Raw genomic sequence first — 27,409 nt, forward strand, 5'->3', positions numbered from 1 at the left:
GTTAATAAATGCTAAAATTCTTTAAATCATTGTGATTGTGATTTTATTGCTTTTACTACAGCCCCATAAGTAAACCTGCCCGACTCATTGCAGCTACGTTTTAATTGACCTGAATCATATCGACCTTGCCAGAGATATTATTAGACCAAATGTTCAGACAAATTTTTATGAAGATTGGGCAGTAAACGTGGCCTCAAAAATTTTCAAAAGCTTTTTCCTGCATTCCACCTAGTGACTTATTTTTGACACCTCATGACACAGTTACAAACTTGGTTCAGATATAATTTGGACAATTATTCAAACCAAGTATAATTATTTTGCAATGAAGTAGGCATCTAGAATGTTCATAATTGTTTTCTCTATTTTGACCTAGTGACCTTAATTATTACCCAACTTGACCCAGTTTCAATCTCTGCTGACATATCTTAAGGCAAGTTATGAGGATTGGGAAAATAAATGTGGCCTTTAGAGTGTTCACAAGCGTTTTCTGTAAGTTAAACTTGTTACCTAGATTTTTACCCCAAATGAACCAATTTCGAATTTGGCCGAGATATCATTGGAGCAAAAGTTAAAAACTGGGCATTAAATGTGGCCTTAGGAGTGTTCATGAGGTATATGTGTATGATACACTACAGACAAAGGGCTATCACAAAAAGGTTGCCATGGTGAGCTAACAACTACACTGCCACAGTATTTTAGCCTACCTGATTAGGGACCAGTCCAAACAGTCCGCTGGCAAACTCTACAAACACCCCGTACGGCTGAACGTTCTTCACTACCCCTGGTAACATCATCCCCGGCTCGATATCACTGAATGATTTCTCCAGCTGACCTTCCTTGGCGGCCACTATCAAACTCTGCTTGCACGTGAGAATCTTTAGAGGATGTAAGGAAATATGGTGCATGATTTAAATGATAATATAAATATGCATTTCATTTAATAACTTCTTTCTTTTATTTTTAATATTATGTTAAGTTTTTTTATATTATAAGCAGTGTGGTTTTGAAATCATCTAATCTTAATGATATCTCATAATTAAGCAGATAGTTTTTAAAGAGAAATGGAGTGATTTTGAGAATATCTCAGTGAAATTTAGTTCATCAAAGTCTTAATTATTGTACAGAATGGAGCTTAACTGTATTCCTTCAAGGTATGCAGAGATGAAACATAGGGAAGAGCCAGGACAGTTCTAACCTATTTGGGAAACAAGCTTGACACTCAAAATCTAGAAATCAGATCAAATAAGCCCCTGCCTGATTATAGATGTACTGATTGAACTTTTAAGCAAGTAAAGCATGGTTTAATTGGGCGTGTCAACAAGGTTTAATATTAGCACGTAGATCTACTAATTTAAGCATCAGTATCAAAGTTCATCTCAGTACAGATAGGGAAATACCGGGGTATATCACCAAACTTTAACAATTGTTAATTTAAGAGATCAAATAATGTAAAATGTATAAGGATACAGGTGTCTTTGTTTTATGCCAGAACATGGCAGTCTCTATGACGTCCCCAACTTTGTGTTTCTCCCACAACGCATGGCACAAGTCCACAAAGTCCGAGAGATGTGATCTAGGAATGAACGCCTTCTTCTTGGACCCTTCGAGTTCGACGTCCACCCCCGTGTTGTTCTTGTTGGTGATTGTGCACTTCATGCACTGAATATATTATATTCCACAGTTTGAGTCGCGCTAAGACATGACCATTTACAAGGCACATTCTTTTTGCATAGGAGTCTTGCTCCTGGAAAATGGGGCTTAATGCATATGCCTTGATTTTTGCTAAAAAGGTACATCTTTTAAACATAAACTACCATTAAAGCAGAAAGTGTTGTCCCTGAAAAGCCTATGCGGACTGCACAGGCTAATCCGGGACGACACTACGTACATGCATTAAGCCCTGTTTTCCCAGGCAGAGGCTCATTTTCTCGGCACTTTCTATTTGCAAATCAATAAAACAGATAAAAATTTACATGAAAATAATGTCAGTGTAATTCAGTTTTATGACAAATATGTTTAGAATGCAGCCATGAATAAACATTTTATCATAAAAAATAGTGTATTTGTGAACAGCATAAATATTCAATGTGGTGTAACTGAATATTTTACGGCGGTGGAACATTACCAAAATGTTACCGGTTATATAAGGGCTAATGCTCATCCTAATTAGCCCATATTCTCCCTTAAAACATGTTTTGGGTTTGGAAATGGCAATTATCCATTTAGTTTTTTGCTTAAAAGTACTTAAATTCATTTTTCATTTTAATTTCAAATAATTATTATCTGTAATTTTCTAATTTACAATAAGACGAGTCAAATACCAGAACAAAATTCTTATCACGCCATGTGGAGCAGAATTTCGCATCCATGTTTCTACTAGCAAACACTCTGCATAATGATAAATGTTTTGTTGGAATGAACAAAAATAAAGTTTGTGCATAATTTTGCTACCTGTCCGATGTTGAACTCTGTGAACACATCTTGTCCACCAAAGGCTTTCTTGCCTTCCAACTGGAAAATAATAGATGCCTTCATTCTAGCGTAATTTCATCGCATGTATGAATAAGAATAGTGTCAAATTTGTCTTTTTAACCATCTTTTGTCTTTTTAAATCCATCATTTAGAATTGAGAGAAAAATTGTGTCTGACAGGAAAATTCAACATACTTGATAAGCAAACAAGAGTCAATAAGTGACTATTTTTAAAACCCTTGATTATTCTTCTTTTTTTAAACATTGCTCACAATTTCAGCATGTGTGAAAAAAATTTGCGCACTTAATAACCTTGTTTTACTCTTTAACCCTTTACCACTCAGATACATATGAGTCGTGTTCTGAGAAAACTGGGCATAATGCATGGGCGTAAAGTGTTGTCCCAGATTAGCCTGTGCGGACTGCACAGGCTAATCAGGGACGACACTTTCCGCCTAAATTGGATTTTTGCTAAGAGACTTCATTTTAACAAAAAATGTCATAAAAGTGGAAAGTGTCGTCCCTGATTAGCCTGTGCTGACTGCACAGGCTAATCTAGGACGACACTTTACGCACATGCATAATGCCCAGTTTTCTCAGAACGCGACTCATATTTTGATGTATTTGTTGTCCCTTAAAAGTTATACTTAATAAAATACTGTTCTTACTAGATTCAAGTTTTACATGCTTCATTTCAAACCCTTAGTTACTGATGAGCAGCAAACAGCATAAAACCTTAACAGACTGCGAGTTACTTGCAGGCTGTTTTGGTTTTATGCTGGTTGCTCAAGCCATTTTCACTTTGCTTCTTATGGGGGAAAGAGGATGCTAAATGGGGCAATATTTATTTTTGACAGGAACACAGGAAGCTTAACGGAATTTACCCCAAAATATGTGAGCTAATACAATATGAAGAATATTAATTTAAAAGGACATGTGCATTAATACAAATAAGAAATGTGTTTAGAAAATCAGGGGATGCAACTCGTGAATGTTCACGGCACAAAAATAAGACAATTTGTAAGCAATATCACAGAAGAGGATAATATCTGATCATATTTAACAGCACTTACCATAGTATTATTTCACTGACCTGACAGTGTGAAATAATGTTTAAGGTAATTTATCATTAAAACTGAATGTATAAAAATTGTATTAGAATTGTCTCTGAAAAATGCCCTTATTTTGATAGTGAGCGGGGAGTTTTCCCTTTACTTTTGGATTTCTAAAACAAATTTTTTAAATAAAATTCATTTTAATTATTAAATACTTACCTGTTATCGTATGCTTATACTTTCCAAGGGGAAATAACTCATCCGGAATTTTAAATGGGAATCCGCCACCTCAATACCGTAATACAGGCCAGGTTAAACATAGTGCAATGCAACCTAGCCAAAAATCGGTAACCAACCCTCAATATTCTTTCAATATATATACAAAAATATTAATCGAATAGCGGGGTGGGAGGTGGGACTTACCGATAACAGGTAAGTATTTAATAATTAAAATGAATTTTATTTAAAAAATTTGTTTTAATGTCATAAATACTGACCTGTTATCGTATGCTGATTTCGCAGCTGCGGTGGGAAGGTTCGTATATATATTCCCAACACAGTAGAACCCATAAACAGGGTTATCAGCTAATGATATCAAGTAATCTTCGTTAAAACGGTATTAATTATGACTTCTCGGACAGAGTAATATGTCTATGTCGTAAAGAAGACACTACCGTTAGTGAAACCACAACAAGCCCAAACGTATACAAATTGTATTGTTGGCACTTCAGAAAACGAAGATAAAAAGATGACAAGGTGGTCGGATTCCTCCAGTAAACAGCTTAGAGCACGTCAAAAAGTGGGGTGTGATTAATATATGCCCACAAAACAGACAGAGCTCTTAATTCATGCGGTCAGATCCTAAAAAGGAATGAATCCTTAGATAGGATAAGATTAACTTTCCTTAGTCGAGGTCTAACCCCGAGAAATAGAAGCCGCAGACACATCTCCCCCCCCCTTTTTTGGGGGAAATGAAGAGTGTCTTTGAGAACCTCGAATGGACTTCTGACTAACACTGCTGAGATAGAACTTCAAAGCCCTGATTGCCCAAAGAAGTTTATCCTCATCTTCATGACTACCAGTTTAAGAAAACTTGGAAACTTGAAGGTAGAAGCCATATAGAGGACTTGATATTAAGCAAGGAATCCTGGCTGACACAACAAAGTGAAAACGACAATAGATCCAACTGGAATTGGTCGTATTCAACAGAAAAAGCATGAATTTCACTTCTCCGTATGGTAAAAGCCATAATAAGAAGGAAAACCGTCTTAAAATTATATTGGAACTGTTAATAAGCCTGATGAAAAAGGTTCATAGGGAGCTCATTAAGCATCCCAACATGTTACACAAGTCAAAACCGCTTAAGAAGGTAAAGGAACGAAAAACATAGTGTTGACGTTCCATAGTTTGGATCAGTTCCAAAATAGGTAAGACAGCACAGAGTTGCGATGACTTACACAAAACAAGGTATACGAGAGCATAATCTCTATCCTTTGATGAAGAAAAGAACAAATTTCTTATCATCAAGAAAAAGATGAGAAAAACCTCTATGTATCTAGCAGAGTGATTAAGGTAATAACTATGCTCTCAATTACCCAGTAAAAAAAAATGAATTTCCATAGAACCTTTATACAGTTCTGATGGAATTATCCTTGCACAAGTAACAAGGATTGAAACTCTAACAGAAAAACGTTCTTCTGTAGAGATAACTAAAAGTTATTAATGGCCAGACATGAAGTGGCACATGTTTGGATCAGTAAAAATATGTCTCAGTGAGATATGATATTTGACCTGTGAAGAAGTTTCCTGAAAATAATTGTACAGGAGACTTAAAAGGTCGTAGAACCATAATCCCATGGTTCATTACGTATATTTCATGAAATTATGGCAAAAACTCAGTTATTGCAAAAACTCACCAAGAAGGCAAGATATTCCAGTTTATGTCAATGGACGAATGTATAACAATCGCACACCCTGCTGGATCGATTTCTGTGAACTGCATTGTTGACGTTGTTCAGCATACCGGTATACACTGCGATATACGATCGCATAACGCTAATAACTAGCGTTTGATGATAAACAACATTCTTTGATATACTATGTACACCATGCAACTCGTCTGCAACTTCACTGGCGCGCATGCGCGATTACATTATTGAACCCAACGGAAAAATAATTCGAAAGAAAGAACTGCAGGACAAAAGGTCCAACAGGGCGTTGAGACGAACTGGTATGAGAAAGACGATAGAGAAAATTTGTTGTTCTTGCAAAGAACGAATAAGTTCCTGATTTCCAGTTACAAGGAGTGATAATATGATCACCTCCGTGTCTGTAAGTAAACCACGACCGATGTGTGATAGTTGAAACCATCACAAAGGAATCGTGAAAATGTGTTGTAAATGAAAAACAGCTAAAAAGAATTTTTTGCTTTTCAAGATGTATATGTGCAGGTGATATTCGTTAGGATACCACATAATTGAGAAAATCAAGATACGTTGTTCTATGTGATCGTCCATAACCTTATCTGCTCACATCTGTATAAGATGTAAGGAAGGTTGTGGTAGAATAAACTATATTCTTGCCAAGATAATCTTCTAGTCTAGACACCACTGAATAGTGGTAAATAATGACAAAAAGATGGAAATCTGTGTCATTAAATAATCCCGAGATTAATACAATTATCTTAAAAATAAAGCTGAAACGGACGTAAGAAAAGACGTCTCAGCAGAAGGACCGGTGACCGGACCGGTAAATACCGACCGGTGACCGGAACCATTTGTCAAGGATGGGTGGGCAAAGAAACCACGGCAAGCCGAACTTTCCCACTCCAAACACACTTGAAAATTGGTAGAATAGGACAGTGTTTAACACTTATAAGTTAATGACCTATCTACAGAATATAGCCTCTTCTTGAACCAATAACAGGCGCCTTTAAAATCCTGGATAATACAGGTCGCGAAGTCATCGATTTGCGAAGTACGGAAATATGATTGATAGTGGTACCTCCGGAATCGGAGGTGTGATGGCAGAAAAAGGTGAAAACCCTAGGGGTAACCTTAAGCGGGTCCACGCTTGCCGGTAGAATGCATGGAAGTCTTAAATTCTGACTTGATTAATCCATTTACTTCAAGACTTCTAACCTGGACGAATTCCGAAAGGAATACGACCAGTTATAGGAAGACGGCCTGTTATGGCCAGAAGTGTAATAGAAGAATAACTTTAAGATGAGGTCCCTCCAGATCCTAGGATCTAAGATCTGAGTTCAATAGGTCCTAAGCCATCTACAAGACTGTAGCCGCTATGCGGTCAATCTGATAGGCAATCCTATGTATCAGAACTCTTGTTGATTCCAGTAGCTTGAAAATATGCACTGCCGTAGGAGCAATAGAAAAGCAGAAGTCGATACAAATGTCGTCTTGCTAATCCTGCTAGCGTCATTAATGTGTCCCAACTGTTCCGTGACACTGACTGCAAAGTCTGTAGCCGACAGGTAAAGGCGGTTAAAACAATTCATCCTTCGGGTCTCGAACATAAATTAATAGAGGTCAAATAGTAATGTTCGACCTCAATGCTAATCTCCGAGCCCACTTCAGCCGATCTATCTGCAAGACCAGTAGTCTGCATGTAGCCGGTTGAGATAGAAGTACAAATAACAGATATAGCATGATTTGGTGACCGTCGCCAGTAGAAAATCAGTATTGAAAAACACAAAAAGTCATGTAGATTGTTGAATCCATAAAATATAGTATTCAATACAATCATAGCCAGGGGTATACAACTATGTAATGTAGACGATACCCGTGATACTAAAAATTGACCGATGAAAACACAGTGGAATACCGGTAATTGGTAAGTGGTGACCGAACCGGACCGGTCAATGACCGGTAACTGTAGCCCGGTGAACGGACCAGTCATAATATGACCGGTGACGTTACCAGTTAAAGACCGAAAAAATGGTGGAATCCAAATGGTCTGTTATCAATGTCAAGCACTGCTCGGAAAAGAAGATCATGCCAAAAAAATCCAATCCGATGGCGATGAGACATCACTTATTCTGACCGGTGATCAGTGATCGGTGATATGACCGATGAATGGTGACCGATGTCCGGTGATCGGGACCGGTATAATATAACTGCGTCAGAATGGAAATATCTGGTGCAGAAGAATGACCATCCACGAAGTCATCTGATAATGTTAACCGGAAAAAAACGGTAGATTATCAGTATTAATAGGCATAAGTGTCCTTGTAGTCGTAGTGGAGAAAAGAACAGCTTATCCCGAAGCCTGAATGTTAAACGAACTAGTGTTCGTATACAACTACGGCTCGGTGACTGCAACATGTGTGGATGCCATAAGAAGAACCATCACACGTGGAATGGAGACATGATATTCCTAAAGGAATAAAATGGAGAACGTCGATATGACCAGTAGGTTCATTAACGCCTACGTGAGAAGTGGCGACATCCATATAACTTCGATGCCGAAATATTGTTCGGCTACGCTGGAAATATTGTCTTCTACAATATTGTCTCCGTGAGCATTGACATGATCGCTTACGAGCGTATCAACGCCGAGAACTGCTCAATGAAGGAGAGGTATGTTCGATAAATATCCAGTGGTGCTCAATGCAGTCCGCTGATGTCTACGTGAAGGTTGACGACGTCCTCGTTTCCTGCGATGTCGAGATCTGGATCGGCCGAGATGTGGATCGGCTGCGATGAGACCGAGATCTTCTAGAATAACGTCTCCGTGAGTGACGACGTGATCGCTTACGAGAGCCGCGACGATGAGAACTGCTCGACGAAGAAGAGCGTGTCCGATGTCTAATCCTTGATGAAGACGATGTATTCAACGAAGAATAGGAGAATAATTCAATGAAGAAGACCGAGTTCTTCTTCTTGACCGGTGACTGGTGTTATCGGTGGCAGGCCTAACTGATGACTGTTGACCGGTGACCGGAGCGGTGATCAATGACCGGACCGGTGACCGGACCGGACCGTTGACATGACCGGACCGGTGACATGACCGGACCGGTGACATGACCGGTGACCGGACCGGACCGGTGACATGACCGGTGACCGGACCGGTGACATGACCGGTGACCGGACCGGTGACATGACCGGTGACCGGACCGGACCGGTGATCAATGACCGGACCGGTGACCGGACCGGACCGGTGACCGGACCGGACCGGTGACATGACCGGTGACCGGACCGGTGACATGACCGGTGACCGGACCGGACCGGTGACCGGACCGGACCGGTGATCAATGACCGGACCGGTGACCGGACCGGTGACCGGACTGGACCGGTGACCGGACCGGACCGGTGACATGACCGGTGACCGGACCGGACCGGTGACCGGACCGGACCGGTGACCGGACCGGTGATCAATGACCGGACCGGACCGGTGACATGACCGGTGACCGGACCGGCCGGTCAGACGTCGATCAATGGTCCGTGATCAACGTCCCCGGTGACGTACCGGTCATATCATGACCAGTGTTGTCACCGGATAATGACCGTATGGCGGATGCCAAATGGTCCGGCATTGGTCGATGTCCTTGACCAATGCCATCGGGCAAAGACCGGCTGACGGGTGTCGCCATATGGTCTGATGTTGACCGACTGTCTAAGAGACTTAGCATAGTACGGTCGCGATCGTGCCCGATACCCGGTGACTGATACTGCAACTATCATCCATGATCTGCGAAGTCACCGGGTATTTATCCACTCTTGTTTCTGCGACCATCATGTAGTCGAATATATGAAAAACAAGAGCAAAGCATATTCAACCATAAACTGGTCACAGACCAGATTATCATACGGCACATAAAATCATTATTTGACCATAATGAAAATTATAATAATACTGCCGTAGATCATAAATTAAACAAAAGTTTAATTCAAAACAGATGAAAAATAAAATGACGATCAATTAGATTGTCATACGGAACGTTAAAATCATTATTGCACACAATGGCAAATGATAAACAATCTGTCAATAGAAGAACACGCTTTGCACGATCTCGTAACACATTAGAAGAACATGCTTTGCACGTTCTAGCAATGTATTAGAAGAGCACGTTTTGCACGTGGTCGTTCGCGCCTGAAAACACCCAGCATGGTAGAAATAAACCATTGTTCGATAAAAACAAGCATGGCTTACCTTTTACAAATGAAACAAAATCCATTAAATCCACACAAATTAATCCGAATGAGAAATAAAAAGATAAATAACACAATTTATCTATTCAAAACCCCAATCAACCAAGTGAAAAACAATATTTTAATTCAGAGCCGTAAAAGACACGTATACACCTGGTTGATCCGGAAAGAATATTGAGGGTTGGTTACCGATTTTTGGCTAGGTTGCATTGCACTATGTTTAACCTGGCCTGTATTACGGTATTGAGGTGGCGGATTCCCAGTTAAAATTCCGGATGAGTTATTTCCCCTTGGAAAGTATAAGCATACGATAACAGGTCAGTATTTATGACATTAAAATAGACACTGGCCCATGAACATCATACGTGCCCCTTACCTCAGAAAGGGGGGGAAATAACAAAAGTATATTTTTAACACACTAGCAACGTACCACAAATGTGAGCTTGAGCTTGGAGTTTGCTGGATCCACACTGACCACCTTGCAGCGCACAATCTGCCCCGGGAAGAAGACCTTCTCTGGGTATGCAATCTTCTCTGTGCTCAACAGTGGGGTTGGTGCTAGGCCCTGGTATGAGGATATAGAAAATGTTAGTTTATAAGGCCCTGGTATGAGGATATAGACAATGTCAGTTTATAAGGCCCTGATATATTGACATAGAAAATGTCAGTTTATAAGGCCCTGGTATGAGGATATAGACAATGTAAGTTTATAAGGCCATGATATGAGGATATAGAAAAGGTCAGTTTATAAGGCCCTGGTATGAGGATATAGAAAATGTCAGTTTTAAAGGCCATGGCATGAGGATGTGAGCAGTTTCAGCTTATGAGGCCCTGGTATTAGCCTACAGAGCATTTCTGCCAATGAAGCACTTATATGAAGATAGGGACATTATCATTCATGAGACTGGGTGTGAAAATTAGGAAAATGTAAGTAAATGTGACCCGTGCAAGGATCTGGTATGAAGATATGGAAAATGTCATTGAATGAAGCCCTGGGTATGGAAAATATTTGTAAATGAAGCCCGGGTATTAGGATAGCAAAAATTCAGATCTACATCCTAAATAGTGTCTTTGTTTGTTATTACTTATAACAGGTATGGTAAAACAACCAATTCGTTATACATGAGTAGGTGTAGATTATTGTAAAGGGTTACATGCACAGTTGTACATAGCATGTAGATTGCTTTAGAATATTTCAAACCAGAGCTATACAGTACCTGCAGATTGTTGTAGAAGGTTACAAAGCAGCCAAAGTCCTTGATGCTGGAGATAAAGCCCTCAAGCTCCATGCCGACCTTGACCTCTGAAAGGTCACAGACCACCGGGTACTTGCTGGTCAGCAGAGACTTCTTGTGGGTCAGGAACACCACTGACCGCTTCTTGTTGACCATCAACACCTTGAGAAACGTAAATATGGGCTGCACTCAGGAAAACTGGGCTTAATGAATGTGCATAAGTGTTTCCCTTGTTAGCCTGTGCAGTCAGAGACGACACTTTCCGCTTTTATGGACTTTTTGTTTTAAAAAAATCCAGTTTAGGTGGAATGTTTCATTCCTGATTAGCCTGTGGAAACCGCATATGCAAATATGGTTCTACACTTTACTTACATGCTTAAAGTCACATTTTCCTACATTGAAGATCTTTTGTTTGTTTGTTTGATCATAGAATTTTGCATCATATTCAGTGGTAGTTCAGTCATATGACAGTGTTCAGTCATACCACAGTGTTCAGTCATACCACAGTGTTCAGTCCCGCCCCAGCGTTCAGTCCCACTGCAGCATTCAGTGACACCACATCATTGAGTCCCACCACAGTTTTCAGTGACACCACAGTGTTCAGTCACACCACAGCATTCAGTGACACCACAGTGTTCAGTCATACCACAGTGTTCAGTCATACCATAGTGTTCAGTCACACCACAGTGTTCATTCACACCAAAGTGTTCAGTCGAACCACAGTGTTCAGTCACATCACAGTGTTCAGTCACACTACAGTGTTCAGTCACACTACAGTGTTCAGTCACACTACAGTGTTCAGTCACACTACAGTGTTCAGTCATACCAGTGTTCAGTCACATCACAGTGTTCAGTCATACCACAGTGTTCAGACACACTACAGTGTTCTGTCATACCACAGTGTTCAGTCACAATACAGTGTTCAGTCATACCACAGTGTTTAGTCACATCACAGTTTTCAGTCACACCACATTGTTCAGTCACACTACAGTGTTCAGTCATACCACAGTGTTCAGTCACATCACAGTGTTCAGTCATACCACAGTGTTCAGTCAAACCACAGTGTTCAGTCACACCACAGTGTTCAGTTACATCTCAGTGTTCAGTCATACCACAGTGTTCAGTCACACTACAGTGTTCAGTCACACCACAGTGTTCATTGACACCAAAGTGTTCAGTTGTACCGCAGTGTTCAGTCACACCATAGTGTTCAGTCACATCACAGTGTTCAGTCATACCACAGTGTTCAGTCACACTACAGTGTTCAGTCATACCACAGTGTTCAGTCACACCACAGTGTTCAGTCACACCATTGTTCAGTCACACCAGTGTTCAATCACACTACAGTGTTCAGTCATACCATAGTGTTCAGTCACATCACAGTGCTCAGTCATACCACAGTGTTCAGACAAACCACAGTGTTCAGTCACACCACAGTGTTCAGTCACACTACAGTGTTCAGTCATATCACAATGTTCAGTCACACTACAGTGTTCAGTCACACCACAGTGTTCATTCACACCAAAGTTTTCAGTTGTACCAGTGTTCAGTCATACCACAGTGTTCAGTCACACCACAGTGTTCAGTCACACTACAGTGTTCATTCACACCAAAGTGTTCAGTTGTACCGCAGTGTTCAGTCATACCACAGTGTTCAGTCACATCACAGTAATGCATCCCACTTTGTGCACCACTAAATACACCAAGTAGGTGCCTCACATGGATCCACTTTCAAAAGCTTTGCAAACTGGGGTCATTTGACTACAAATAACCCGCCCCATGAGAAAACAGGTATTATGCCATTTGTGGCCAGTACAGCTCCAGACAAGCCGGTGCAATCGCGCAGCGTGGTCAAGAGCTACCCTGTCCGCTTACAAGACCATGAAACTTTGCATGACTTTATACCAGACAGGGAAAATCCTTATCATATTGCAGGGATGCTCAGTATAGTCTCAAGATAGGCAGCATATAACATAAGACCCATTTTCACATGACGAAGGTCCAATATAAAAATGCAGGTTCCATTCTCAAGCTGGCCCCATCGCTTGAAAGTCACACATTTATTTCTATGGCCATTCTCCCCTTACCTCTAATATACTTATGCTTACTTAGGGAAAGTGTGAATATGTTAACTGACTGCTGTGTAATAACTAAAATACTGTTTAAATAAGAGATGTGTTTGTCAGAAACACAATGCCCCCTTCTGCGCCACTTATATATTTGACCTTTGACCTTGAAGGAAGACCTTGACCTTGACCTTTCACCACTCAAAATGTGCAGCTTCATGAGATACACATGCATGCCAAATATCAAGTTGCTATCTGAAGCGACATAGAAGTTATGAGCATTTTTCGAAACCTAAACGCGAAACCTAAACACAAAGTGTGACGAAGGACAGACGAACGGTCAGATAACTATATGCCCTCCTTCGGGGGCATAAAAAGGCAAATAATTCAAATAAACGAATAAGAAAGACAACAAAACCATTTAATCACAAAATCTATTACCCTGCCTTTCAGTTTCTGTCCAATAAAACTATTTAAACACAATATCCATTACCCTGCATTTCAGTTTGTGTCCAACAAAACCATTTAAACACTATATCCATTACCCTGCATTTAAGCTTCTGCCCGACCGTGAACTTCTTCTCAGGGTTGGTCAAGGTGACGTCTGCCATGTGAATGCTGGGTATAATGCCCTTCACCTTGGAACCCACCTGCACTTGCAGGCCGGTCTTCTCTATGGACTTCAGCGTGCACTGAAATGGGTAAAGAAATTAAGAAGCATATTATACAGGGCCCCTATTCACAAAGCTCTTAGGATAAACATAGGAACATTCCTAAACCCTTTACCACTTAGATACGTATTTTGACGCATTTGTATTCCCTTAGAAAGTTAAATTTAATTAAAAACCTTTCTTACTAAATACAAGTTTTAAAGGCTTCATTTCCAACCATTATATACTGATGAGCAGCAAACAGCATAAAACCAGAACAGCTGTTCTGGTTTTATGCTGTTTGCACAGAGCAATTTTCACTTTGCTTCTGAGTGGAAAAGGGTTACGTGTGTTGTCCAGATTTTCTTCAGCTTTGCACAATGGGCACAGAAAATTAACATTTTGCATTTTTATATTTATCTGAACCATATCATTTGTATGAATTTCTGTACAAGTATATTTAATGGTTTGTTTTTACAAAGCCATGTATTTAAATGTGACATCATACCAATGATGACGTCTGTCCTAAACTTAACACCCAGCCTAATCTGACAATAAACATTTGAGTGCAAACTTTGCCATGGCCTGCACAGACACAAGACCCCTTTACACCAATCAAATTTAACAAGCCCACAGAGCGTGCACTGGAAAATTTGCTCCAATCCTTGGTTTCAAATATTTGAAGTTTTCTTGGTCTCAAGTCAATATAAATGAGACTCGTTCTGGGAAAACAAGGCATAATGCATGTGTGTAAAGTGTCGTCCAAGCTTAGTCTGTGAATCTGCAAAGGCTTATCAGGGACGAAACATTCTTGTAACTTGTATGTTATTTTTTATTCAAAGGAAGTCTCTTCTAAGGGAAAATCCTGTTTAGACAGAAAGCGTCATCCCTGATAAGCCCATGCAGACAGCACAGGCTAATCATGGACAACACTTTATGCACATCCATTAAGCCCCTTTTTCCAGAGCCAACTCAATAATAAATAGAATGTGTGTTTACCTGGTTAACTCTTTCAGTGCTGGAACCGAATTTTGAAGGCCTTTGCAAACAGTTTCGATCCAGATGAGACGCTACAGAACATGGCATCTCATCAGGATCCAAACTGTTTGCTATTCTGATAGTATTCTTTGAAAAAAATCGAAGAAAATGCTAATTTTAGAAATTCAGCAGACAACATTTTAGCCGACGACAAATTTTCTACCATGCAAAGGGTTAAACTGCACATTTCTATGACTTCCCTTACCTCTACCAGCTCTCCAGGTTTCAGGTCGGTTGCCTGCATGTACTTCTCATCAAGAGCACTCCTGACACAAAAACAAACAAAAAAGACTTAATGTCTCAACAAACATGGGCTATAGCTCTAGGGTCGTTACTCCAAAGCTCATTAGAGAAAACTGGAGGAAATTCCTTAGAGCATCACAGAGATTTTTTGGCCACATTGGGAAAATTTTGCACAAAACCCCCTGAAATTGGGAAAATTCGCATTGTGAAGTTTTAATGTTGGGAAATTGGTGTATTTAATTTTGTACTCCCAAATACTTTAAAATTGATAACTAAGTGTTGTCGAGTTGTCAATATTATATTTTCTTAGGTTCAAGCCATAGAGCTGCATAGGAAAACTAACTAAATATTACATTTTATTTAAACAAATAAATAAAAAACAATGAAACATTCAATATGGAGTTTTTTGGACAGCAATTGGGTAATTTGTATTTTTCCAATTGGGAAAGTGACGTTTTCCAGTACTTTAAAAAAAAAGCTCATCAAAGGCTGTAGGTCCCTGACAGTTTCATGTTCACTTCTTTTTTCATTAAATCTTTTAAATCATATAAATATTGCTAAAACAAACAATACCAGTGTGTTATCATTTTATCAGCAGAAAAATTAGATTTCCAAACAACAATTAATCAGGAAATTTCCAATTGAGTTATTATTTCCCTTATCTATATAATCTGCAACACTGCATATTGCTCAGAACAATATTACTCAAATCAAAGGCATTTTAACCTTTTTGTCAGCATGCACATGAGAAGATCTAACAAAGACATAACTTCCATATTAAATGGCACAGGAATGACTTTTACACAAACACGTACTTTCTCAGTGTTACAACAAACACGTACTTTCTCAGTGTTACAACAAACACGTACTTTCTCAGTGTTACAACAAACACGTACTTTCTCAGTGTTACAACAAACACGTACTTTCTCAGTGTTACAACAAACACGTACTTTCTCAGTGTTACAACAAACACGTACTTTCTCAGTGTTACAACAAACACGTACTTTCTCAGTGTTACAACAAACACTTACTTTCTCAGTGTTACAAAAAACACGTACTTTCTCAGTGTTACAACAAACACGTACTTTCTCAGTATTACAACAAACACGTACTTTCTCAGTGTTACAACAAACACTTACTTTCTCAGTGTTACAACAAACACGTACTTTCTCAGTGTTACAACAAACACGTACTTTCTCAGTGTTACAACAAACACTTACTTTCTCAGTGTTACAACAAACACTTACTTTCTCAGTGTTACAACAAACACTAACTTTCTCAGTGTTACAACAAACACTTACTTTCTCAGTGTTACAACAAACACTTACTTTCTCAGTGTTACAATCACTAAATTCTCCATGTGAAAAAATCCCAGCACTCTGGCACTGTAACAGTAAAATACACATAACAATTACCGGGTATGAGGCAAGATGTTTTATTAATGGCACATATTAATGCAAAGGTTACATTTATATAAATATTGAACATGATTTCTTCATAATTGTTGTAATGGAAAAGTAGGTGTGAAGAATACTTATGAGCTGGTATCTGGGAAAACCAGGCTTAATGCATGTGAAAAGTGTCGTCCCTGTGCAGTCAATCAAGGACAACACATTCCGCCATGACTTAATTTTTTTTTAGAAAAGATTTTCTTTAAACAAAAAATTCCATAAAAGCAGGAAGTGTTGACCCTGATTAGCCTGTGCAGACAACCATGATGAAACTAGACCTTTATTTGAGCTACATTTTCCTGCACAAATATAAAATATTTCATTTAATAAAATTACGCAATCCAAAGCTAGGTCTGCATGTAAGCCACCAACAAACACAATTTCTGATCATTAACACCATAGAAACTCAAGCTCTTGAACATAACATTGTTTTATAGTTTTTTCATAAACAGTGACAATAATTGTGATCAACAACAAACTGGTCAAAAATGGAAAAATTGATTGTTGTTGTTTTTTATGTGCAGTGACCTTGACCAGACTGGCCCCAAATGCAATGCCAAGCTAGGTTTTCATGTAAGCTATCTACAAAACAAAATTACACAACAATAACTCCATCCTGACTGAAATTATTGAGTGGAAACAGTTCTGCTATTTTTAGCAACAGTTACCTTGACCTTGCCTCGACCAGCCAAAAACAACAAGTCTAAGCATGGTCTCCATACAAGCTCGCTATATATATAGTAAAGTTCATCAAGATCGATCAATGCAAACTGAACTTATTCACCGGAAACCTCCCCTTCAACACTGCCCGTCTGCAATTCCTCAATCTTATAACCAGGATTTTCAACTTTGTTGAAAACCAGATAAAAAACTTGCCTGTGTGTATCCCCGGGTTTAAAAGCAGCTATGACGTTGTCCACTGGATTATCACTTAGATTGGACAACTGAAACCGGAACCAGATCAGTTTATCTAGATGTGAAGTGAAGCAAAGTTTATCCAACCATCTGGCCACCATTGACAAATTAACTCTCCATGGAATAAACTTGTATTAGTATTATTAATAAATAATTGTTTTGTTTTTTAATTCACTGAACTTATTTTCCATTTATGCATTCAGATGTAGACCATGATAAACAAGACTATTGCCAAGCAATATATGTCCCCTACCGGCTCCACCATTGTCAGATTTTTTTTGGGAAATATTTGTTGCCATAGCAACCAGAATTTTTGACATAGGAACAAAATGAAATGATATGCATGATGTTCATATTGCCATCTATTCATGTTTCAAGTTTCATGAAAAAATATGAAGAACTTTTAAAGTTATCGCAGGATCCAGAAAAGTGTGACAGACAGACAGACGGAGTGCAAACCATAAGTCCCCTCCGGTGAAACCGGTAGGGGAAAATTACGGTAAATATATTATTGCAGAGAAAATGGACAATTCTGGGGCAAAATCGAAAATAGTGTTTTCTCAGCCAAGTCTGCCTAAAACATTTAAATGTTACTTAAATTTGCACATACAACAAATTCAACATCCCTGCTGTGTAACTCGCACCTTTTACCTATGCCTGTGCCAACAATTTCAGTCAGCAAAATAGAATTACATTAGCCAAGTCATCTTTAAACCTTTAAATGGTACATAAATTGGCATCTGTCTCCCATACCTGTGCAAACAAGGTGAGTCGGTCCTCCCACTTGAGCAGCACTCCCCTGGTCTTGTCCACGTGACGCACCACCGCCCCGGCCAATATCTGACTGACCTTGACCCCATCAAACAGTCGGGTGGGCAGGCCAGCGTAGTCCACCAGGTGAGGAAGGAGGGACAGGTGTACAGTCTTCAGTAGAGGGTGAATGGCCAGCACCACTGCACTCACCTGAGCAACAAACAAATGAGCCGCGCTCTGTGAAAAGGGGGTTTACTACATGTGCGTAAAATGTCGTCTCAGAATAGCCTAATCAGGGATGACACTTTCTGCATAAATTGGATTTTTGCTAAGAGAGAATGATGATGAGAAATCTAAATTTTGCACCTTTTGTAAATAGCAACACCTATTCATTAGAAATATTCAACTCAGTTTTTTTTTAATAGCAACACATTCTTTAGGAATATTCACTTCCAAAGTGTGAATATTTGCCTTATTTTCAGATACATTTTTAATTATACAAGCTTAATAGGATATTGAGTACCCAGTGTATATTTTGGCTTCTGGCAGTGCTTACGAGGTTATCTGTCCTTACCTCCTGCCTATGGGTGTACAAGGTTACATGTATCTGTTCTTACCTCCTGCCTATGGGTGTATGAGGTTATCTGCCCTTACCTCCTGCCTATGGGTGTATGTCTGCAGGTCCAGAGGTACATGTGACTTGTGGACCACGCCCTTCAACTTGTGGAAACTCAGCACCATCCCCTTTTCTTGGATCACCTGCAATATGTACGAGTGTACGTAACAAATGAGCTCCGTTCTGGGAAAACTGGGTTTAATGCATTGCCTAAAGTGTCGCCCCAGATTAGCTGACGCAGTATGCACTGGCTAATCTAAGACAACACTTTCCGCCTCAAGTGGATTTTTGCTAACTGAAGTCCTCCTAAAACCGAAAAATACCATACAAGCAGAAAGTGTCAACCCTTATTAGCATGTGCGTACTGCATTTAGCCAAGCTTTCTCAGAACGAGGCTCGAATAATCACAGCTGATATTCTGATCTATAGGAAACATGAGCCTGTATCAAGAAAAACTGGAATTAATGTAATTGCATAAAGTATCAACCCAAAAAAGCCTGTTCTTTTATGGAATTTCTTGTTAAAGAAAGCCTGTTAAAAATGACAAATCCAGTTTCAGCTGAAATTGTTAGCTTGCAAACAGCACATGATAATGAGGGAAAATACTTTATGCACATGCATTAAGCCCAGTTGTCAAGGTGACAGACTCCTAAGCAACTAGAGCTTTGTAACAAACATGGCAAATACCATTGCGCTACTTTCTCTGCAGTGTTCAAGGGAAAATAACCGTGTGGGACACTGGAGGTGAACAGAGTTTCTTGCACAGTGGCACATCTACCGTTTCACTGAGCAACATCCTCAAACTTTCAATTCAATCACTTGAGAAATGTGAAAGCAATTTGCTTCACAAACTTGTAATATTATTTGCACACACAAAAACAGACTTATTGAGAACCAAACAACAGAAAATACTCCCCAACCAAGGGGAGGGATAACAATTTAGTGTATTGTAACTTTTGTTTAGTGAAAAGTGTATTTAAAAGGGACTGTCAACTGTTAATCAATATGAACTAATAATTGTAAAAAAATACGGTATTTTACAACTTTTCTTTTCTTCGTCGTCTTGGTTGACAGTCCCTTTAACAACACACTCGCTTATTGTTCTGCAGACACAAAATATCCTTTTTCAATTTCCCAATTGCAAAAGACAACAAAATTACATAATTATTTTATGTTTTAAAAGCTACAACTGTTATTTTATTTTATTCATAAAATAATTAATTTTTCCAATAAATGTTTTGCCAAAAACTTAAGAAGTCTGTTAGTTGACTCACCTTGTTCACTTTCGCAGTCACCCTCATGCCAGGTGCCAACGCTGAGAAAGCAAGACTTGAAGTCTGTTAGTTGACTCACCTTGTTCACTTTTGCAGTCACCCTCATGCCAGGTGCCAACGCTGAGAAAGCAAGACTTGAAGTCTGTTAGTTGACTCACCTTGTTCACTTTTGCAGTCACCCTCATGCCAGTCGCCAACGCTGAGAAAGCAAGACTTGAAGTCTGTTAGTTGACTCACCTTGTTCACTTTTGCAGTCACCCTCATGCCAGGTGCCAACGCTGAGAAAGCAAGACTTGAAGTCTGTTAGTTGACTCACCTTGTTCACTTTTGCAGTCACCCTCATGCCAGGTGCCAACGCTGAGAAAGCAAGACTTGAAGTCTGTTAGTTGACTCACCTTGTTCACTTTTGCAGTCACCCTCATGCCAGGTGCCAACGCTGAGAAAGCAAGACTTGAAGTCTGTTAGTTGACTCACCTTGTTCACTTTTGCAGTCACCCTCATGTCAGGTGCCAACGCTGAGAAAGCAAGACTTGAAGTCTGTTAGTTGACTCACCTTGTTCACTTTTGCAGTCACCCTCATGCCAGGTGCCAACGCTGAGAAAGCAAGACTTGAAGTCTGTTAGTTGACTCACCTTGTTCACTTTTGCAGTCACCCTCATGCCAGGTGCCAACGCTGAGAAAGCAAGACTTGAAGTCTGTTAGTTGACTCACCTTGTTCACTTTTGCAGTCACCCTCATGCCAGGTGCCAACGCTGAGAAAGCAAGACTTGAAGTCTGTTAGTTGACTCACCTTGTTCACTTTCGCAGTCACCCTCATGCCAGGTGCCAACGCTGAGAAAGCAAGACTTGAAGTCTGTTAGTTGACTCACCTTGTTCACTTTTGCAGTCACCCTCATGCCAGGTGCCAACGCTGAGAAAGCAAGACTTGAAGTCTGTTAGTTGACTCACCTTGTTCACTTTCGCAGTCACCCTCATGCCAGGTGCCAACGCTGAGAAAGCAAGACTTGTAGTCTGTTAGTTGACTCACCTTGTTCACTTTTGCAGTCACCCTCATGCCAGGTGCCAACGCTGAGAAAGCAAGACTTGAAGTCTGTTAGTTGACTCACCTTGTTCACTTTCGCAGTCACCCTCATGCCAGGTGCCAACGCTGAGAAAGCAAGACTTGAACTCTCCTTCTGAAGGAAATTATGGTAAAACTTGACAATCAGGGGAAGAAAATATTCTTAGTAAAACAATAAAATTAAGACTTTTTTAAAACATTCATTAAAATTTTAAATGGACTTCATTTCATTTTTAAAACATGTTTGAACATTACCATATTACAAATCTGTACATTAAGTAAAGGTCATCAATATGTAAACTTTACATTTTATTAATAATGTGCATGGATAATTATAAGTGTTCCCAGTTTTCAAACAGCCATGTCTTCCCTTGGTAAAGGGAAACCATCTTAAAATGTGAAAAATCAATCTTTTAGTGTGAGGATTTGCTGCAGAACATGTTGTTAAAGACATTTTACATTTGATGAAATCTGTTGTGTAATGTTTAAATAACCCCATATTGGCTGCTAAACATGCATAATGATAAACGTTGTGGCAAAATGGGCCGTAGAAAATATATGAACAGTGCAGCTCCAGATATACGTCTGCATCAGCACACTCTAATGGAGAGTCATCATGTCTGCTAATAAGACCGCGAAACCTTCCATGACTAATAGAGCCTTGCTCTGTGAAAAGAGGATATAATGCATGTGCGTAAAGTGTCGTCCCAGATTAGCCTGTGCAGTCCTCATGTTTCTAATCGGAGAAGACACTTTCCTCCTAAACTGGATTTATGCAAAGAAGAAACTCTCTGTAAAAGAACAAGAGATGTGTTTGTCAGAAACACAATTCCCCCTATTGGGCCACTTTGAAGCCATAAATTTGACCTTTGACCTTGAAGGATGACCTTGACCTTTCACCACTCAAAATGTGCAGCTCCATGAGATACACATGCATGCCAAATATCAAGTTGCTATCTTCAATATTGCAAAAGTTATTCAATATTGCAAAACTTTAACCTAAAACTTTAACCTTGGTTAAAGTTTTGGGACAGAATGACAAACAGACAGACAGAATGACAGACAGACAAGCCAAAAACAATATACCCCCCCCCCATCATTCGATCCGGGGGCATAAAAATATCATAAAAGCGGAAAGTGTCGTCCCTGATTAGCCTGTGCGGACTACACTTTACGCACATTCATTTAACCCCCTTTTCACAGAACACGACCCAATACTAGACAGGGTAGCTCATGACCAGTCTGCGTGATTGCACAGGCTGGTCTGGAGCTAGACTAGCTATATACATATATATTGCATAGTACCTATTTTGGCATGATGCAGCTCATACAAAGTTCACATACCAGGTGTTTGCCCACTTCACTCGGGTCGATGGAGACATTGATCACTTGGTTCCGTCCAGCCTGCTGGTCTACACGGCTACCCTCCATCAGAAGGCTACACTTCACGATCTGACCCACCCTCAAACCTTCACCTAGAGAGAGTAAAATAGTGTTTGATAACATTAACCCATCCTAAAACCTTCACATAGAATACAATAGTTAATAATTATATGGACATACCCTAAAGCCTTCAGCTAGACAAGGTGAAAAAGTTCATGAATACTGACATACCCTTAAAACTTCATCTAGAAAAGGAGGAATCAATCGTGAATACATTGACATAACCTGAAACCTTCATTGTGACAGGGTGGAATAGTTCATGAATACATTGACATACCATTAAAACTTCTTGTCTATAATAATCTTTAGTCGGTATCATAGACAGTTTTCATTTTTTAAGACCAACTCAAATCAACTTGTTCACTAAGTTGTGTATCAACTTAATCTAGAAATTACACATTTAATTACACAGAAACAACAATTCATCTCGAATTTCCTTTCTCATGTTTTAAATATAAGGCCAAACTTGACAGCGAATCACAAAATTTTAATGAACTATCAAGCATCAAAGATCATAAGATCACAAGTGGTCATCAATCATTTAACTTTTACGGCCTCAAGTTTATATCTTACCATGATTGTTTTGCTGGATGAACTTTTTGGCCTGCTTGTGCCTTAAAAAGCATTGTACTGCTTTAACCCCGATGTCAACAATATATCCATGGTCCTCAATGCTGCTTACACTGCCATAGATACACTGAAACAGACAGAAACAAGTGCAGACCTTTATTTTGATTTTTTTTTAAGTTTTTATTTTCAAAACTCTTTTTTTTGTTACAAGACCATATTTAGTTTTTCCCAGCGGTTCAGGAGATGTTATTTGAAGAAAAAGTTAAAGGGCACACACAAGTCAGCGACGGATTGACGAACACCATCACAGTATTCTTATAGCTCACCATGAGCAAATTAACCCTTTCCCACTCAGAAGCTAAGTGAAAATGGCCATGTGCAAACAGCATAAAACCAGAACAGCCTGCAAGTTACTTGCAGTCTGTTCAGATTTTATGCTGTTTGCTGCTCATCAGTATCTAAGGGTTATAAATGATGCCTTTAAAAGTTGAATCTAGTAAGAACGGTCTTTAATTAAATTTAACTTTAGAAGGGACTACAACTGCATGAAAATATATATCTAAGTGATAAAGGGTTAAGCTCTTGTCCGCAACATAGTTATTGACAATTATGCCTGAAATGATTTAACAAAATGCAACATGCTCATTTTTGACTTTAATCTTAAGTGTGATCTTGACCTATGCCCCAGGAGTGACCTTTCCTCTCCATATGGTTACCATTTATGGTGAATTATTTTAAAATTGCATAATGAATGATGAAGTTACAGTCTTTACAAGTTGTTTTTTGGCCAAAGTGAATCTTTGACCTTCAAGTTTGACCTTAACCTTTGAGGTAGGGAGACAGATGTTACGTGTGACACATCATCTTCTCTTGGTGAACAGTAATTTTTGTGCATGATGAATGACACAATAACCGCCTGAACAAGCTATTTTGTGACCAAAGTCGAGATTTGACATCTATGAAATAACATGACCTTTCAGATATAGTGACCGTGTTACACACGACGCGCTGTCTTTTTATGGAAGTCATTTGTAGTAAGCTATTTTTTAAATATCATGACGAATGCAAAGTCATTCTAATGGGTGGTCAATTAAGGTAGGCTGTCCTTAAATTGCAGGATGAATGACAAAGCTCCAGTTCAGACAAGCTTGGGCAAATTTGGACGCACACACTTACAACCGCACCCATACATAACACCATTGTGACAATTATATAGAGCTTTCCTCAAGCGGGCTTCACAAAAATGGTAAACCACTTAAACCTCATTAAATAATTCCTTACATTTCAACATTTTTCCTTGATGGCTTAGTGAATTAATGTGTACCATACTGAAATAAAACAAAAATCTGAAAAAAACCTGCAAACCAATCCATGCTGTAGACTGTGTTTTTCTATGTGACTAATATGTACACTATTGAATCAAAACAAAATCCTTACGTACCAATCCGAGCTGTAAAATGTATTTTTCTTATAGGTTAGGCCACTAATACCTACACTATTGAATCAAAACAAAATCTGAAAAACCCCAGTGTACCAATCTGTGCTGTAAAGTGTATTTCCTCTGAAAGGCTAGGTGACTAATATGTACACTATTGAATTAAAACAAAAATCCAAACACTCCCTGTGTACCATTCCATGCTGAAGACTGGCCGGCTGTACATCCCCGTTCACGTCTCGGGGGTTCACAGACAGTTGCAGTTTCTTTGTGTCCCCTGCGGCACTGTTGTAGTCTCGCAGCCTGCAGGGCAGCACCATACCCACGTGGAACAGCTCGGATAGGGTGCTCACATTCTGTGGGCAGAAAAATTATGGCTTAATGCATGTGCATAAATTGTTGTCCCAGATTAGCCTGTGTAGTCCGCACAAGCTAATCAGTGACAACACTTTACCCGCAGAAAGTATGCTTGTTCAGGACAGATTTCCTTTAAACGGAAAATAACATCAAAGCGTATGTGTTGTCCCTGATAAGCCTACGTGATTACCCGAGCTACTCAGGGATGACGCTTAAGGCACATGCATTAACCCTTTCCCCCATAAAAAGCAAAGTGAAAATGGCTTTGTGCAAACAGCATAAAACCAGAACAGCCTGGGAGTTACTCGCAATCTGTTCAGGTTTTATGCTATTTGCTGCTCATCATTAAATAAGGCTTAAAAATGAAGCCTTTAAAACTGGAATCTTGTAAGAAAGGTCTTCACTGAAATTTAACTTTCTAAGGGACTACACATGCATAAAAATACGTTTACCCAGGCTCAATTTATATTATTTTGGGGAGGACTGGGTTGATAACAGACCAAAACAAAATAAACTTAAAAATGGATATGTAATTCAATGCAATAAGCCATTTTAGCCATTTATTATAAAACCAGGCCCCATATTCACAAAATAATTCTTAGACTTAGTATACAGAACAGACTAAGAAATCTTTAGAAATGGAGAAATCTTAATTCTGAGTTTGAATAAATGTAGACGATCAATGGTGATCATGTCAGGAGCAAACAGGAGGGGTTAAATATCAAGTTAGAGTCAAGAATAAAAAATATATTGCATATTCAAGTTTCAGCAATATTCTTTTTTAGATTTAAGTTTAAGAATTGGTTTGGTATTAGGGGCTCAGGCATAGGATTATTCAACCCTTTACCACTAAGATACCTATTTTGATGTGTTTGTAGTCCCTTAGAAAAGTAAATTTAATTAAAGACATTTCTTACCATATCCAAGTTTTAAAGGCTTCATTTCCAACCCTTAGATACTGATGAGCAGCAAACAGCATAAAACCTGAACAGACTGCGAGTTACTTGCAGGCTTTTCTATTTTTATGCTGTTTGCGAATAGCCATATTTACTTTGCTTCTAAGTCGGAAAGGGTATAGAGATGTCAAATGTTAAGTGATTAATTTCATCAACCCCTCACCTCCACTGTATCTCCCATCTCATGATGTTGCGAGTACCGCTCCAGTGACTCTGTGTAGGCAGCGCTGATGTGCATGATGGGAACCACGCCTGATAGGCCATTGGGCAGGGCAAGGGTCAGCGAGTAGCTCTGTATGGCCTTCACACTCCCCAGCAACAGCATACCCGGATACAGGCTCTGAAATACAACAACTTGCAGTGTTTTTTTCATCCTACTTTGGTTCTGGTATGGGGACAATCCCCAATGGAAAACAGTATATATTTTTCTTAAAGGGATCTTTTCATGGTTTGGTAAATTGACAAAATTGAAAAAAGTTGTTTCAAATTCGCAAATTTTCGTTTTAGTTATGATATTTGTGAGGAAACAGTATTACTGAACATTTACCATAGTCCAATATAGCCATTATATGTATCTTTTGACGATTTGAAAACCTAAAAATTATAAAGCGTTGCAACGCGAAACGATTGAATAATTTGGAGAGTTCTATTGTTGTCGTTTAAATTTACGAAACTACGAAGATTGCTTATATAAGGTATAAAATACTTAAACTGTGTATACCCGGCGGAATAGCCGAGAGGGTTATAGCGTTTTTACTTCAGACTAACTCCAGGACTCCGGGGGTCACTGGTTCGAGCCCTGGTACCGGCTACTTTTTTTTCCTTTTTTTAATTTTATTCTTGATTATTTACTGGACTTTTCAAGATCCAATGTTTACATTTATCAATATTAAGCATTTAATAGCATTTTTAAATATTCTTAACATGTCAATTATCTCAAAATCCAACTCTATAATTTGAACCTTAGGAGATATAATATTGAAATCACTCTTATTATCAATTTTGTTAGTGTTTGTAAGCATAAAATCAAAAACATTAATTTTCCAATTTTAGGCAAAAGTACAGGATATTTCCCAAGCTAAAGGGACCAGGCCCCATTCCCAAAATGGTGGAAAAAACCAACTGACTTGTCTTAAAATATTAATATATTCTGTGAGGACACTTAACCGGAAATAAATATTGACAAATGAAAGATTATGTTCTTAAGCCCGCTGCACTGAAGATTGGGCAAAACAATATGTTTATGTGCAAGTTGTGCTTCTAAATGAACACCTAGGACAAGTAGGTGCTTGTTTTACTCCAGAATTATAGTTGACAATGACAAAATAAATATTGGAAACAAGCTCTGTAACACAAGGGCTTGTTAGGGTCATTTTCAAAACGGGTATTTTGCCATATGCTGCCAGCATATGTCTAGCCCAGCCCAGCATTGGCAGAGTCTTGTCAGGATCTACCCTGTCTGTATTGACATAACAAAACCTGGCATGACCTAAAGGGACCTTTTCATGTTTTTGTTTTTGAAAAAAAATGTTTCAGGTTTGCAAATTTTTGTTGTAGTTATGATATTATATTTGCAAGGAAACAGTAATACTGAACATTTACCTTGCCCTAAAATATCCATTACATGCATCTTTTGACAATTTAAAAACCTGAA

The 27,409-nt window shown here is 39.1% G+C and overlaps 1 protein-coding gene across 14 annotated transcripts in view; it reads right to left on the reverse strand.

Annotated features, from left to right (window-relative positions):
• Positions 1-27,409, reverse strand: part of LOC127843146 (protein RRP5 homolog) — a 124,450-nt gene that overhangs the window by 91,862 nt on the left and 5,179 nt on the right. The window contains exons 4-19 of one of the 14 annotated variants that reach the window (XM_052372989.1): positions 25,919-26,095; positions 24,637-24,798; positions 23,011-23,134; positions 22,339-22,469; positions 21,041-21,106; positions 18,699-18,803; positions 18,045-18,254; positions 17,253-17,320; positions 16,254-16,310; positions 14,888-14,948; positions 13,540-13,686; positions 10,911-11,090; positions 10,124-10,258; positions 2,452-2,511; positions 1,468-1,659; positions 705-875 (exon numbers count right to left, since the gene is read on the reverse strand). In XM_052372989.1, the coding sequence (XP_052228949.1) occupies positions 705-875; positions 1,468-1,659; positions 2,452-2,511; positions 10,124-10,258; positions 10,911-11,090; positions 13,540-13,686; positions 14,888-14,948; positions 16,254-16,310; positions 17,253-17,320; positions 18,045-18,254; positions 18,699-18,803; positions 21,041-21,106; positions 22,339-22,469; positions 23,011-23,134; positions 24,637-24,798; positions 25,919-26,095 (2,046 nt within the window). The other 13 variants (XM_052372988.1, XM_052373002.1, XM_052372992.1 and 10 more) reach the window with 13 other exon arrangements.

This window comes from Dreissena polymorpha, chromosome 8 (genome assembly GCF_020536995.1).
Source record: "Dreissena polymorpha isolate Duluth1 chromosome 8, UMN_Dpol_1.0, whole genome shotgun sequence".
Classification (NCBI taxonomy): Eukaryota; Metazoa; Mollusca; class Bivalvia; order Myida; family Dreissenidae; genus Dreissena; species Dreissena polymorpha.